Source organism: Xyrauchen texanus, chromosome 45 (assembly GCF_025860055.1).
Source record: "Xyrauchen texanus isolate HMW12.3.18 chromosome 45, RBS_HiC_50CHRs, whole genome shotgun sequence".
Taxonomy (NCBI): domain Eukaryota; kingdom Metazoa; phylum Chordata; class Actinopteri; order Cypriniformes; family Catostomidae; genus Xyrauchen; species Xyrauchen texanus.
In genome coordinates this window covers 9,677,758-9,695,255 of record NC_068320.1, presented here as the reverse complement: position 1 = coordinate 9,695,255, position 17,498 = coordinate 9,677,758, and the positions used below count along the sequence as shown (strand labels likewise).

The window sequence follows — 17,498 nt, the reverse complement described above, 5'->3', positions numbered from 1 at the left end:
CACAGAATGCAAGATATGTGTACTGCAATACTATTTGTGTGACTTGCTTTTAATGGCAACAGAATGTTGTAACAGGAATATATTTGACTGAATTAGTACATTAGGTTACACCAATGAAGGGTCAGAAATGAACCAAGACACTCGGACAAAATGCCACTAAAATGCCAACATGAAGCATTTACCTGTTTACAACATTTCTAGCTTTCTTCAGATTGACTTTCTTACTGGTATATTTTGACCTGTTTGTTCAACAGATTGAAAAAATACCCAGAGGAGTGGAAAAGCAATAAAACACATTCAGCACTAGGCACATGGTATATGGCTAATCCCTTGAAACCAAATGAACGTGCGTGGGCTGCTCTTCCTTATGAAAAACCTAATAAATGAAACTATGTCCTCTCTCTGAATGGTGAATGCCCAGCCGATGGAGTTTAGGCCATTGTCAGTGAAGCTGTGCTGATTAGCTATGGTCTGTAAAGCTTTATAGAAAACAGCAGTGGAACTGTGGAAAGGTATCGATATGGGAGAAATCAGGGCTAGTTGTCACATGGGGAAGTTGTCACAATGGCTAGTGTATATATTAGTACCTAGGTTTTGCGCCACTGTTTCCACCATCAGTGTTGGCATATCATAATCCGGAAAGTACACATATAGAGAATCAACATCAGTGACACAATCATCACCTCTGTCACAGACTCTAAGATTTACGTCACAGTATTCAACCTACAGACCATAACCTTTTACAACAAGGTAATGTGAGACGTGTCCACAACATGAGACGTCACCTAAACTATTTAACCTTTGTGTTACACGTGAACAAGAAACAGGGTGATGTGTAGCCATTTTCAGCTCTTGCTTAGCATCAAATCCAGCATTTACACTTGTATTAATAGATATACATACTGTATACATGCGTCTCTATCTTGCTCATCTGTTCTGAATCATGTTCTTATAAACTCAGTAATCTATTGCTCCATTATTTGAAGCGTATCCATGATACACTTGATCCATGCATAACAAGTATAAAGCATACAAAGTGTTTGATTTTCTGCCTTCTCTTGCTAAGAGTTCATTTGAATACATTAAAAACGGTATACAGTACATTTATATGTCACATGATCTACCCTGAGAGCAACACAAGCCATCAACAACTTCAATAAAACGTCTCATGTCAGAGGACACATAACACTTTGGAAAGGCCTTTCATGTGTTTTATGGATTTTAAGATAAATGGCCCTTATAGCTATTTTTACCTTACATGTGTGAGCTTTTTATTTACACCGAGCACATTCCAGTCTATTTTTATAAGGCATGAAACAACACACACTTTCCACTATTCAGAATTTATTTGCATGTGTTTGTGTCAGATATTTACACTGTTTCATGCAGTCAGTGTGTAAGAAAACAATGCTTGCTAATAATGTCCTATGACTTATTATTCTTAATAATTTATTTGAAATTACAGTTAATCACAGAGAATGTCACCATTTGATCATATCATAGATATCTGAGGACCAGTCATGCTCTCAAATGTTCACTGAGTGGCAATAAGCACTGAGAAATAGAAAATTATACTGTACAGTGATAATTAACATTGTGTTTAAAATATAATAGTTTTTTGGAGCTGCTTGCGCACCTTAAAAAATCCTGTTAAATTTAAGTAAAAAAGTTGCTGTGGTTACTAAATACTAAAAATACAACGGCCATGTTTCGTGCATTATCGGATTCCATTTTTGTACACTTCACTACCATATAATGTCATCAAATTATTTAAAATCATTAAATGATGCAATGTTAATATACCAACCTACTGGAACTACAAATATAAATGTTACTGTTAACCACTATAGTACACTGGTGGTAGTGCAGAAGGACTTATTATGACTTAAAGTTCATCAAGAGTGGCCACTCTTGGAGCAATAGCCGAAGAAAATGATTTCACTCATCATTTACTCACCTTCATGCCATCTGAATTCTGCTGAACTCAAACAAAGAGATTTAGAAGAATATCTCTGCTCTTTAGGTCCAGTTAGATCAATTCTGATGTTTCTCACCAAACCTATCAAATCACTTCTAGAGACATGGATTTCTTTTATGCTTCCTTTATGTGCTTTTTGGGTGTTCAAGGTTCTGGCCACCATTTACTTGCATTGTATGGACCAACAGAGCTGAGATATTCTTATAAAAATCTTCATTGTGTTCAGCAGAAGAAAAAAAAGAATAAGAAGTCATACAAATCTGGGATGGCATGAGGGTGAGTAATTGATGAGAGAATGTTTTGGTGAAACATCACTTTAAATAAACAACATAAAATGTAACATCAAAAATCGCAATGTACAAAAAAAAACAAAAATCTAAATATTAGAGTAAAATATTATCAAATGTGATGGGTGATGTAGGAACTTCTGGAAACCCAATTAATTTATTTCCCTATTAAAAGGACATGTATTGTCTTAAACATAATATACAGTTTCGCTGTTAGCTATAAGGTAAATCAATCATACTTTTTACTTTTAAAAATGTATTTTTTACATTCACTGAAAAAAAAAAAAGGCTAATAAGATTTACTTAATTCTATTTCATTTGCACAGTTTTACAAGTAAATTTTTATGGTAAGTTCTGCTTTATTTCATGACATAATACTGAAGTGAGTAAATTTACTGTAAACATTTCGGTTAATACAGTAAATTGTACTTAAAAATTTAATATACACTACCGGTCATAAGTTTTCAAACACTTGACTGAAAAGTTTCTCATGATCTTAAAAATCATTTGATCTGAAGTCATATGCTTAAATGTTTAAAATGTGTTTTGTAGACAAAAATATAATTGTCCCAATATATGAATTTATTTAATTATAAAACAAAAATGTTATATATATATATATATATATATATTTTTTTTTTAATTGATGAATTGGACCAAATAATAAAGAAAAGCATCCAATAATTGACAGCATAGATGGGAACTCCTTCAATACTGTTTAGAAATCATCCCAGGTGATTCCTCAAGAAGTTGCTTGAGAAAATGTCGAGCACATGTCAGCAAATTCTTGGCAAATGGTGCCTACTTTGAAGATGCTAAAATATAACACAGTTTTGATTTATTTTGGATTTTGTTTAGTCACAACACAATTCCCATATTTCCTTTTATGTTATTCCATAGTTATGATGACTTTACTATTAATATCAAATGTGAAAAAACTAATTATAATATAAAATGAGTGTGTTTCAAAACATTTGACCAGTAGTGTATATGGTACTTAAATGTCTTTAACATAACATCTTTATGAATATTATCTTTTTGATCTTATTGCATGCTATGATTAGACATTAGATGTAGTCAATTAGATGTAGTCAATTAGATGTAGTCAATTAGTCAACATCGCTCTGGATCACTAGCAGTAGAAATAAGATACAGAGCTGCGCACGCAGACCTCAACACAAAACACGATGACAGTAAAAATGACAGTTTTAATCATGAATGGTTCATTTAAATAGAAAACTTTAGACTTCACTAAACAAGAAGTTACCAAACATAAAAAACAAAATCAACAATAAAAACAATGTAAATAAACTTGCAAATGATTCAAGCCTGCTGGGAACACCAACTTCGAAAAGTTAAGTAAAATCGACTTATTTCATTTACCAGTGAAATTTACTCAAATTAGCGAATAAATATGACAAGGTTTTCTACTTTAGGACTGATACACGACGACACGTGGTAAAGATAACACAATCATAAATCTAATTGTATTTTTTACATGATTGATGATTGAGTCAAATGTAGAATTTACTTAATATTTTCAAGTTTATGCTTTAACTTATTCAATGTAGAAAGTACTGAATATTTTCTGCTATATTTACTTCACCACAAAATCTTTTTGTTGTTGTTGTTGTTGTTCAGTGAAACTATCAGTTAACTAATTAACAGTTTTTTTTTTTACTGTAAAGTTAGTTTGACTTTTTCCCTCCCATTTAAATCACATTTTTTACAGTACTGATATAGTAGAGTAGGCCAGTTGTCACATGGGGAAGTTGCAAGCAAGGATGTAAACAAATGTTCAAGACTGGTGGTAATCAAAGCTATAAGTTTAAAATCTATCATTGAAAAAGTCAATGTGTGTTCAATGAACTGTATCTTGTATCCTGGGCAGTAATGGTGGACATTTTTGGAAAGCTTTTGACTTTAGTTTAGTTGTCTAAGCAGAAATTGTCTTTCAGAAATAAACATACTCTGAGATATATTCCCAGAAGTAAAAAGTGTTGCAACTAGCCTGGTTCAACAAACACTCTGAATTATAGTGAACAATACTTAATAGGTTTCAAAATATAATCATTTTGTGTAGCTTCTTGTAACTGCAACCAGTAGTTAAAGTAACATGCAATATGGACACTATAATGTATAGTGTTCTCATTTGTTTCTCACACAAAACTCTTGATGTACTGAAAGGCCAATTGGAATAAGCCTAAAGCCCAGAGACAGCTAAGCGATGGATTGAATTTCACATTCTATATTTAAGTCCTCTGACTTGTGTCACAGGGCTATTTAAATGCCAACAGTCCTACTGTCAAAACACAGCTTGCAACAACATGATGGACCTCTTTGAGACCAACACTTATTTTTTCAACGATTTGCGTTATCTTGAAGGGGACCATGGGACCTTGGATATGCCAGGAGTGTCCCCGCTCTATGAGGGGACTGAAAGCCCTCTTTCCCCGGGACAGGATGCAGTCCCGTCCGAAACAGGGTGCGAGAGCAGCGGGGAGGAACATGTCTTTGCGCCGCCGGGGCTTCAGCCTCACTGCGAGGGCCAGTGTCTCATCTGGGCTTGCAAAATCTGCAAAAGAAAGTCGGCACCGACTGACAGGCGAAAAGCTGCCACTCTGAGAGAGAGAAGGCGGCTCAAAAAGATCAACGAGGCGTTTGACGCGTTAAAGAAGAAGACCGTGCCCAATCCAAACCAAAGGCTACCCAAAGTGGAGATTTTACGCAGCGCGATCAACTACATAGAGAAACTACAGGACTTGTTGCATACGCTGGATGAGCAAGATCAGAGCTCTGACAGTGACCCTTACACTTATAACACCAAAGACAACCATGTAAGAACACAAGCAAGCCCACACAAGACATCCATGTGCTCTGACAACTGGATACACGTGGTTCCATAACTATGTTTGCCAAAACTAATCGCTAATTATAGATTTTTTTGAATGTGTTATAATCTAAAAATGCTCTAACATTGAACTACGAGGGTGAAATGTAACGTTTTCCATCACGTTTGACTGTTCAGGTGGCTACGAGTGAGAATCACTGGAAAAAGACCTGCCAAAGCTGGCAAGGGAATCTAGATCATTCCAGCCCCCAGATGGCTAGTAACAGAGAAGGTTGGTACAAAACAGAGATGCATTCAATTTCGAGGTTTAAACGTGTCATATTAGCATTTAATGAAAGTCTGTGCGTCTAGCTATTGACGTTTAGTACGTTGACCCTGCGCGCAATTCTCTTTGCGTAAATCTCTGTTCCAGGAGTCGCAGTAGAGACTTCGGCGTCCTGCAGCCTTCGTCGCCTCTCCTCGATTGTTGACAGTATTTCCAGTGAAGAGACGAAAGCACGCTGTCCCGACCACATCTTAGAAAAGTGAAGCTCAAGTATCCATCTCACATTTCCGACTTTTTATTTATTTATTTCCATGAGCTAGTGTGAATGTTTTAAATGTAGTAGGTCACATTTTTACAACATTAATTATTCATGAATAAGCATTAATTATATAATACTATAATATAATTATAATTGATTTGTTATCATATAATATATAACAACAGATCAATAGTTAATGTACATTGAAATACAAATACAGTATATAGCTTTAAATTAAAGTTTCAAAACATTTCTAACCATTTGAATGTACATTAATGTGATTCTCACGAAACCTGTCAAGAAAATATCCTGGTCATATTTAACCCCAAATCTAATAAAAAGAAATAAATTATATTTTACATTTAGAAAATAAAACCTTCATTTAGCACCATTAAACAGAACACACACACATTGATTTTTAGAAGAATATTTCAGCTCTGTAAGTCCATACAATGCAAGTGAATGGTGACCAGAACACTGTAGGTCAAAAAAGTACATAAAGGCAGCATTAAAGTAATCCATATTACTCCAGTGGTTAAATCCATGTCTTCAGAAGCGATGTGATAGGTGTGGGTGAAAAACAGATCAATATTTAAGTCCATGAAGAATGCAAATCGGCAAAAACAAAAGAAGAAGAATGTGAAAGTGAAAGTGGAGATTTATAGTTATAAAAAAAAAAAGGACTTAAATATTGATCTGTTTCTCACTCACACCTATCATATCGCTTCTGAAGACATGGATTTGACCACTGGAGTCGTATGGATTACTTTTATCCTGCATTTATGTGCTTTTGGAGCTTCAAAATGTTGGTACCCATTCACTTGCATTGAATGGACCTACAGAGCTGAAATATTTTACTAAAAATCTTCATTTGTGTTCAGCAGAAGAAAGAAAGTCATCCACATCTGGGATGGGATGAGGGTGAGTAAATGATGAGAGAATTTACATTTTTGGGTGTACTATCCCTTTAAGATTTTTTTCCATTGTAACATTATTTTCAGGACATTAAAGCTCATTACCGTAACACATCTGGACATTTTATTTATCACCATTCCCATTGTTTTCCAAGATTATTCTCATTACCATAACATGGTCATGTTTTTTTTTTATTACAATAATTTCTTGATTAAAATCTGCGAAATTGAAAAGCACTACAGATGAAATAGGCCTATCAATACTTTACAATGTAAACATTTCTCTTTTTTTCACATTGCAGTAATGAGAACTGGGCAATGGGGTAAAATGTGTGAAGCTGTCAGAAAATAATGTCGCACTGTAAAAATCTCAATTGCCACAAACAAATAGGCTAAATGTCATTTCTTTTTTGTTTCTTGGTGTTTGATTTTGGAGTAAAATAGGACCAGGACATTTTCTTAACAGGTTTAGTAAGAATCACCTTTTTAACTTTAAGAATGAGGTTTTTAAATGTTATTAATGAAAGCTATTATGAAGTGTTACAATGTAATATTCTGTATTCTTTCATAATTTTGACCATTCAGTTGCTGTACGTGATTCCAGGTTATTTTCAGGGTCATCATCACAGGCAGAATGATTCCTGTCCATTTATATGGTCTTCCTAAAAATGTACATATTTTGTAATATATTGCTATTACTTAAATTCTTGTATAAATTAAAGAGAGAGAAAAAAAAAACTAATTTTAAGAGCACTGCCAGGTATCTTTCCAACATTAAACAGTAAACTGTACATAAAATTAAAAAACAGTTCTCTGTATTTATGTTGTATTCTTTTATTAAATGTTTTACTGTGGTCTGTTGGAGATCCCAATGTCACCAAATCATGTTCCTGCTTCAGTCTAATGAAATATGTATTCTTTAAGTCAAATATTCATCAAATATATATGAATTTGCAGCCATGTAAAAATGATTTTGTTCAATTTTTTTAAGTTATTTATTTGGGGTTCAATACAAGTTAATCAAAATCAACAGAATGTTGATTTCTTTTCTTTCTTTCTTTTTATTACTTTTCTTGAAAATAAAAAAGAAGCAAAAATTGTGTTTATGCAAGGCACTTACAATATAAGTGAATGGGACTTTTACACTTTTCTGCCAATCTGCCAAATTTTACAACTTCATTGCCATGACGACATAATGCTGTAAACCCTGTAATTGCAGTAAATTATGATTGTAAAAGCTTTATAGCTCAAATAAAATACAAATATTAACAGAAAAATGTATTTAAGTGCTTTTACAAAATTGTGAGCTATACATTTCTGCATTTCTAAACACTTGAAAAATTGGCCCCATTCACTTCCATTGTAAGTGCCTCACTGTAACCTTGCTTTTTGCTATTTAATAAAAAGGATGGACCAGTTGAAATGACTTCATTGCTGTCAATTGAGCTTAACTTGTATTAGAATTTTCCTTTAACATTCTTAAAGGTCCCGAGTTGAAGTTAACATGCATGTATAGCTTACAATAATGGCTGTCCTCATTAAACCCACTGAATTAAGAGCCCTCCGTATGCCATACCAGCCTTGACCAGACCAGCAACTCTCCCAGATTTAAGAGTATTAGCGGAGTGCGAAGTATGACTGGCCCTGAAATAGCCCTGGCCTTGCCTGTTATTTCCAGCTGGCAGGGCAGAACTCGGGGTTGGCTTCAATGAATTTAGACCCCCCGAAACTCGGAGTATCTATTTTGTCTCATGATCAGATGTACAAGGTTGGTCAGGGGAAAATATTGCAAAGCCACAAGCAGCATGACAGCTATCGTATGGTTACAGGCTGCCAGGGTTTTCCCCTTGAATGAAGCATTGGATTGCATTGCTTTAAGTGCGCTGATTTGACATCGTGATGAATTTGCAAGTGTTCATGTCTGTGTTTGTGTGTTTGTGACATTGCAGCTACTGCTTGGCAATTATTCATCAGTAGGTTGTTGGTGTTCCACAGTTGCACTAAAGTATTTCATCTTGCACAGCGTGCTATCTGTCAGGAATGGCTCTCTGATCTTTCCATTTAACACATTACCACCTTTGACCTCATCACAAACACAAGTAAACGTATGTACTCAAACACTCAAGTTACTTCAAATGGACAGTGACTAACACAATACACTTCTCGGAAACAAGGCTATAGAAAGGCTCCATACACAAACTTTATTACAAAATATGTATTTTTATTAAGCAAACTGTGGTTAGATTTAAAGCACAAACACTTTATCAATTATAAGAACGTACATTAGGGTCCAAAAGTCTGAGATCACATTGAAAATCTAAATTTTTTCCCATTTAAACCAGGAAATAAATATGTTTTAAATAAGTTAATAAATGTATATGATATGTTTTTATATATATACTACATTGATATACATACATTATATATATATATATATGTATATATATATTATATATATATATATATATATATATATATATATATATAATTTATTGAATACATTTATATTTTAATTTATTTAATACATTTATAGATAAGTTTTAGGATTATAAATAAATAAATAAAATCTAAATACTGTATATAAACAAATAAATGTTATGTTATTAAAAAAAGGAAATATTTAAGATTCTGCACCGTTTTGAAAATCAAGGTCGCTAATCAAATGACAAATACTGAGAAATTCTGAAATTCATTTTCATTTTTTCAATTAATTCTTAAACTTTTCATTTATTATTCTATGTTGATGATATCATTTGTAATGAAGAAAAAAAATGAAAATAAATTAAAAAGCAAAATAGAAGCACCTGTCGGCCTGTCGACCTAGTCACAAGTACCTTACCTAAAAAAAAATTAAAATAAAAAAATAAAGTAATTAATACTTTTTATTCAAGTGTTTAAAACACTTAATATCCCATATAAACAAGGCTAAATCTGTTGCTTTGGCAACTGCACATTTCGGCTGATTGTCTAACAAGTTGGATATTTCAAAGCAGAGAACCAGACTGAAACCAGATAACTCTGTCTTTAGTATTGCTTTAATAGGATCTCAGATGTAGAGAGGGAGTGATTTTATGAGGGTTTTTTTTTTTGTTCTCAGTCGCAATGCCTGGCACATTTTCAGTGAGAAATATTACATTTGAAATATCTTGACAAATTGAATTTCTTGATCTGCATGAACAGACTCTGAATATTGAATGAGCCCAATATTGCCATTATCATAAACCATCAAAAGAAGGCACAATGTATGGGATCACAGCATCATACCATCTGGGAGTCATCCCAAAAAAATAAAATATATATACACATACACTTTTGTCATTTCAACTTGATTTTAGGAGCTTTTTAGAGTTTTTTTTTTTTTTTTAGAGTGAACTTGGTTTTCTTCATCAATTATTAAATTCAACATGATCAAAAAATGCACAATAAAGTCATCGCTGCAGGTTGCAAGTTTGGCACTACTTTGATTTGACAAAAAAATGCAGGGCAGCAATTAATCTGTCTTAAAAGTTAAAAAATTTTAGTGGGTTGAAAGTGTTTTTATGGCTCTGGAGAATGGAGGTCACATATGTATAGTTCATATATTACTGTAAAAAATGTAATCGCATTTTATCTGGTTGTTATTGAGTCACCGATACTTCGAAATGTGAATTTCATTCTCTACATAAAAACACATGTTAGACCAATCATATTCCCCCAAATGTAATCCCAACTAGCCTACCAGAGTTGTCCGAAGGAGCAATGTCATGTTAAACAACTTTGCTGATCTGCACATTTCCCAGCATGCATTGCAAAATGAAAAAAATATAAGGTTAGTGTTATAGGCTTATTTTTGGCTGTATATTGACATTATTCATTATTGTATTTTGTTGCCACTGTCTATTGTGTGTTTATGTCAAACAGTTCTATATATTGCCTTGTGACATACCTCTCTTCAGAGACACAGACTGCAGTTATGGTGACAAAATAAAGGTTTCGTACTGATAATTGGCTGATCAAGAAGTAGTAGTAGTTCTCTCAACAGGAATTTTTGCACTCAGTGAACAAATTCACACTGACCAAACAAAAAAATGTTACTGAGGACAATTAATAAACAGTTGTTGAGAGAAATTAAAAAATCTTCATTTGTTTCATTACAGCTCATTACACAGTGCATAAGAACAGTTCAAGTTAATGCACAGATAAATAGAAAATTATATTCATTGCATATTCCTAAATATTTATACACTGTATTATATCAAAAATTCATAAAAGCATTTCAGAAAGTAAAATTCCTTACCTGCTCATCTGCTTTCTATGGATGCCTGTAACATCTTCACTGACTCCACAAATGAATCATGTGATATATTTCATGTTTTCTAAATTTAATATATTCCACATGTTGTTAGCCACTGACTGTGTCTTGTGAGACACAAAGTTTTATTCCTGCAGGGGGCGCTTTATGCTCTGAAAACTGAATCCTCAATGCATCCACTTATAAATCTCAGAATGTTTTAAATCCCTTTGGAGGCATTTTACGCTGGATAGTTATTTTGAATAAAAACTCATAAATGCGAGGATTCATACCTGTGAATTTTTTTTATCCCCTTTTTCTCCCAATTTTGGAATTCCCAATTCCCACTACTTAGTTGGTCCTCGTGGTGGCGCGGTTACTCACCTCAGTCCGGGTGGTAGAGGACAAGTCTCAGTAGCCTCTGCTTCTGAGACCGTCAATCTGCGCATCTTATCACGTTGCTCGCTGTGCATGACACCGCAGAGACTCACAGCATGTGGAGGCTCATGCTACTCTCCGCGATACATGCACAACTTACCACGCGCCCTATTGAGAGCGAGAACCTCTAATGGCGACCACAAGGAGGTTACCGCATGTGACTCTACTCTCCCTAGCAACCGGACCAATTTGGTTGCTTAGGAAACCTGGCAGGAGTCACTTAGCACACCCTGAATTCGAACTTGCAACTCCAGGGGTGGTAGTCAGCATCAATACTAACTGAGCTACCCAGGCCCCTATCTATAGAAGCATTTGTAAAAATCCTCATCCAGTAATAATAAATGACTGCGATCGGCCCAATAGAGGGGGATTGGGCGATAGTAGTTGGGCGATACCAACTCGTGCAATGGAGGGGGGACTTCAGTTTTCTGTCTGATTATGACAGACTCATAGTCACGCAATTTTTAGGTATCTCATAATAAATCATTTTCAGCGTTGTTAAAAAAATATATAAACAAGTACAGATGCAGGACTGGGGGAACCAATCACCCCCTTCACAGCAATCCCCCCAAATTCTACCCAATGCTCAGGAGAAATCTAAATGATTTATATACCGTAAGAGTATTGGGCTGTAACATTAGTTACATTAGAAAATTGTTGAGGTCTCTTCTGAAAGACAAGTGGGATGACTGGGGTATTATTTTTTAGGAGAAAAATCCAAGAACAGGAGACTAAAGTAAAGGTCACCCTTTGGTCTCCGTTGCTTTCTAGGTAAAACAATTGATATATTAAAGAGATCTCATTTGGGATTTTCTTCTTCTTCTATAGATTAGTGGCTTCTGATTTGTTTTACTTTGGTTTTGAACTCACCATGATGGCCGTTTAAAATAGGCTGTTCGTTGTTTCAAATTACCTGTTAAGATACATAGTCAATTGGCTGATAAAAGATTTTTGTTAAAAGAGAAAAAGATTTACTGACGTTCCTTTGAATCTCCAGCAACAAAGCCATTCTGATGTCCCACATCACTGGAGCTGATGGAGCACCCCCTCTAGCTGCCAGACAAATGCTGTTGCCAATCACACAATCTGATCATGTGATCAAATATGATACTGTTATTGCTGATGGAAAAACTCCAGCCAATGTCTGGCTTTGGCAAAAGGATGCAGAAAAACAAGAGGGTGGACAAAAAGCTTGTCTTTTCAACATTTTCTTAAAGATTTGCTTTCATTTATACAATCATTACACAGTATAATTAACAGGAGAGACTGGGGCGAATTGTCACACTTTTTAGTACTGTCAATATTACTTAGGTCAGGTTTATTTTAGGTTGTAAATTCGGTTTAGGCTCATACCTTAAAGTCCTAAAAAGCTATTTAATGTTTCCGCCACTACTGCCCAGAATAAAATGCAGTTAATTTAACACACATTGACCTTTTGTGACAAAATGCCCCAATAACTCTGTATGGGGGTAAGTTGTGTCAATTTGAAACTGCTGTTAAATGTCAATTTAATCAGTTAAACAACTATGAAACATAAAAAGTAATGAATGACACAGCAAAAGTAGGCATTGTTTTTGCCAACAAAAATGTAAAATTACAACATAATACACACATTTATGAAAAATACCCTTGTCCTAAAAACACAGCTCATAATTCCAGTGCAAATCAACCTTTATTATCAAATTGACCTTGACCTTAATATATACCAGTGTGGATTTATTGTCTTCTCCAAGATCTTTTATAAAAATATGTTGATATTGGAATTTTGTTTTGAAGGAAAGAATTCACTAAAATTATTTAAAAAAACCTGCTAGAGAAAACAAGCACACATTTTCCCTTACCCACGTCTCCCCTATAATCATTTATTCAAATATGAATTATTTCTAAGGATTCAACCTAGATAGATTTTTCAAAAAGTGTCCTGGAATAAAAGCAAGTATGGAAGAATTTTTGAATAGCATATTTATTTGAAACGAGCACCTCCATGTCAGTTAAACTTAGGGAAAGGAACATTAAAGCTCGCCCTCTGCCCTACACTTAACACAGTCCCTGACCCCTTACAACAACCCTCAGAAAACCCCCTGAAGTTCCCTTGAGACAACCCAATCTTCCAGAATCTCAGAGCAGGTTTTCGAGTTCACTCATCACAGCCTCCTCCGGGGCCGATGCGGTGTCACCAGATGCTTACGCAATCTGTGTTGGACACAGTTATCGACTGCTGTCAGGTTTTCTCGTTGTCCATGTTGTTAACAGTGAATTGTCTTTGATCTGAACGACAGCTAAGCAGGATTATCCCTGGCCAATGTCTTTTTCAGCTGTGCGCAATACAAACTACATTGGGGAACCCGTGTTTTCTTAGATGCGCATGGTTCCCAGACACTGGAGAGGCCAAACGTTTTAGCATGTTGTGAGAAATATCCGTATTGTGTCTTTATTAGCTGTCAACACTGATGACTCGAGTAATGACCTCTATAAAGACACTTGATTTGAAGCTAGTCGATGTTTGACGTCATTGAGCAACTGCCTAATGCACCGTTTGTAAGCTTATTGTTCACTGAATTTGATCTAAAAATACAAGATAAAAATGTATATTACTGGGGCTATATGTAGGCTATAGGAATGTACAAATATTCCATGTAATATCTCAATTAATATGAAGTCATGAAAACTGCATATACTGTATATTTATCATGCAAGAATTCGAAAAGATATTAAAGGCTAAGCTAGTTTTAGATGAAGTACAGCACCTTGTCAAAACTGCAAGGTGAAAGTATTTTAATAGCCAATTTATTACTTAATGGTTACACCACTTTACACCAAGTCATTAAATCATTTTTGTAGAAAATGCTATAAAAGCTTTTCAAATTGTGGGCAATAATACTTACTCAAGATGATCACTCCAGAAAAGGGTTAACAATTTTCTGTTAATTTCAATCATATTTGGCATTTCATAACATCTTAAGTATTCTATAAACACATGCATCTGCATTACAATTGAATCTGTTAATATGAGCCAACTTTCAACATTTTTCCTAACAAATCTATTCGACCCACTTAAAGGAATATTCCGGGTTCAATAGTTGATCTCAGTTGACAGCATTTGTGGCATATTGTTGATTACTACAAAAAGTTATTTTGACTTGTCTGTCCTTTCCTTTAAAAAAATTAATTAAAAATGGAGGTTACTTTGAGTCACTTACAATGGAAGTGAATGGGACCAATTTTTTTGAGGGTTTAAAGGCAGGAATGTGAAGCTTATAATTTTATAAAAGCACTAACATTAATTCTACTGTTAAAACTCATGTATTATTTGAGCTGTGAAGTTGTTTAAATCATAATTTTTACAGTCATTTTAGTTTTAGCATTTGTTGACATTACATCGTCATGGTAACGAAGTTGTAAAATTGGCTTAAACAAAACTGAAAATGATAAATAAGTATTTTACCCAAAAAGAAATGTGATAATTTCAGGGATTCTCATTCGCTATACAAATGTGCAACATTTAAAAAAATATAATAATATTAGATTAAATCAGCGGCAATTCTAGGATTTCAATTTTAGGGGGGCTCAGCCCCCAGTGAAACCATAAGATGTGCACATTTAATATATTATACTCTGATACATAGATATATATTTTTTTTGGTTTGTTTGTTTTTTAACAGTGTTTACAGCATTCAATATAACAAGTTAATATTCATTCAGAATTATTAACAACAATTGTAGAACATGAATCAATAATCTCGCAACTTAAAAAAACTTTAAAATAATTACAAGTTTTAGTTATGTCCTGATGTCATTGTAATGTCATTAGTCATGTTTACTTTTAATTCATCCAGCCCCTTTCTCTCTTACCTAACTAAAAAAACTACATGCTCCTCTCTTTCAGTCGGTCAATAGACGCTGATCCTCGCATGTTCACGAATCAAATGGGGGAATGGAGCTTATTTGTTCAGTAGGTCAAACCAATGATACGCGCCTTCACATCCCACAATCCAATGCTGGCTAAAGCCCTCCTAAAAAGGGTCTAGCAACGCCTATGGATTAATTTACCTTAAAATCAAACTTTAGACATTGCACGTGGTGACCTCATGAATCAGGAACATTTTGCAGTGCATCGTGACAAACAGGTGTTACTGTAAGGAAAATAATGTGGTAGTTTTTGTTGTTGTTTAGTGTTTTGGAAGAAAATAAAATCAAAAGTGCCTTTTACCCCATGGTGGCATTTAGACCTGTTGTACACCCCATTTCTGCCAACTCAAAACATGTGTTTTAAATGTTTTAAACTAGATTTTTGAAAGATTTCTCATTTTTATAATGTCGGATAACCATATTTGTCAATTACTCTTGTACAATCTAACAACTCCACCTCAAGGCTCCCATTATGTATAATAAACCAGTTTTAAACTAGTATATTAGATATTGAGATAAATGTTACAGATTTGCCCATTTCACCTGGAAACCAAAAGGAGCAGAGATCATCTCGCCACACAGTCGCTAATGACCTACTTAGAAATGTAATGAGTTTTAACTGCTGTTGACACCTTCATCCACAATCCAGATCTTCAGTTAAGTATGTGTGTGTGTGTGTGTGTGTGTGTGTGTGTGTGTGTGCGTGCGTGCGTGTGTGTGTGTGGTTCATGAGAATTGTTTTTTAGGTTACAATCTGGTAATCACAAGAGTATTATGCTATAAATGTAGTTTATGAGGACATTTCTAGTGTCCCCATAATTCAAATCTATTAAAAATCATACTAAATTATGTTTTTTTGAAAATGTAAAAATACAGAAAGTTTTTTGTGAGGGTTAGGTTTAGGGGTAGGGTTACAATCTATAGTTTGTACAGTCTAAAAATCATTATGTCTATGGAATGTCCTAATTAGGATAGCCGCACCAGCATGTGTGTGTGTGTGTGTGCGCGTTTGTGTGTGTATGGGGGGGGGGGGGTGGGGGGGGTGCTACACCAGCTCCTACAGCTGGGCTGCATCTGTAACGCTCCTCTTTCCTCAAGTGTAAAATCAGGCAGCAAACTTTTAAACATGGAGCCATTATTGACTATTTCCCGTTTTTTTAAATAACTTGATTGGTTTAATTATATATGTTCCTTTATGTAGGATACACTGTTATTAAACAATTAAAAATTGATTAAAAGTGATTCTTATTCACCCTCATGATTTTTTCTTTTCAAGCCCATATGACTTTCTTTCTTCTGTGAAACACAAAAGGAGATGTTAGGCATAATGATAGCTTCAGTATCCACTCGTTTTCATTATATGGAAGACAGAGGTAATACACGTTTGGAACAACATGAATTGAGTAAATGAGAACAGAATTTTCATTTTTGGGTAGATTATTCATTTTTAAGGTCCCCTATGCAGCATGCATATATCAGTGGAGAAAAGCCACTATCAGTCATCAATACTTCTAAAGATTCTTATTAATCAATACATACAAATCCAAGGTGTCTTGGATACAGTGGAGGACAACATGAGAGTGGCTACAGGTACAATTCAATTCAGGTCTCAGAGTGAAAACAACATAAAGAGTGGCTACACATAAATGCTCAACAAAGTCACTTGAGAATTCATCACAATACCACAAGGTGGCAAATTCGTACCAATTCGAATGCTTTCATTCGTATGAACATCAACCAATCACATACACTTTACAAACACTGTAAAGTGTCACTTTCTTACACATCATGTCTATTAATATTAATATCATGGTTATGTTTATGCTCTGGGTTAGGTAGTGTGTTACACTCTATGAGGTTAAGGTTAGATGTAAAAGTTATGAAAACACGGTTTTGGATTAAAACAAAAAACACGGCACATCTGGAACTACAAGAACACATGGGAAGCATCTTCCATTGGTGAGTGTATAACTCGTACAATTTTGTACGAATGAACTCATCCAAACTGATATGAATTTGCCACTTTGTCCCATTCTAATGAGATAAGGTTGAAACGTCTTGTAATGACCACCATGAGCAAAGCTGTCGAGCTGAGTGAGAAACCACCCCTCCACACAGATGTGGGAATCTCAGTAGGGCGTTGGATTTGGGTGGGGAGCAGGGTGGACAGGGAGGAGGGTCATTGAGCCCTAACAGCTTTGGCCAATGGGGCACTGTCAATAGGGCTGACCAATGCCTCCACACAGGGCCCTATAAGAGAGGCCATTTGGCACCAGAGAAATAACATCACTCACCACAGTGCTCATACAAACCCTACTCAACACGAT

At 34.8% G+C, this 17,498-nt stretch overlaps 1 protein-coding gene across 1 annotated transcript; it reads left to right on the top strand.

The window, feature by feature from the left end:
* The first annotated feature begins 4,576 nt into the window (after positions 1–4,576).
* Positions 4,577–7,372, top strand: LOC127637687 (myogenic factor 6-like). Its single transcript, XM_052118896.1, has 3 exons — positions 4,577–5,102; positions 5,294–5,387; positions 5,529–7,372. Exons 1-3 carry the CDS (start codon positions 4,593–4,595, stop codon positions 5,642–5,644), a joined length of 720 nt encoding a protein of 239 aa, XP_051974856.1. The 5' UTR covers positions 4,577–4,592; the 3' UTR covers positions 5,645–7,372.
* Positions 7,373–17,498: the final 10,126 nt, after the last annotated feature.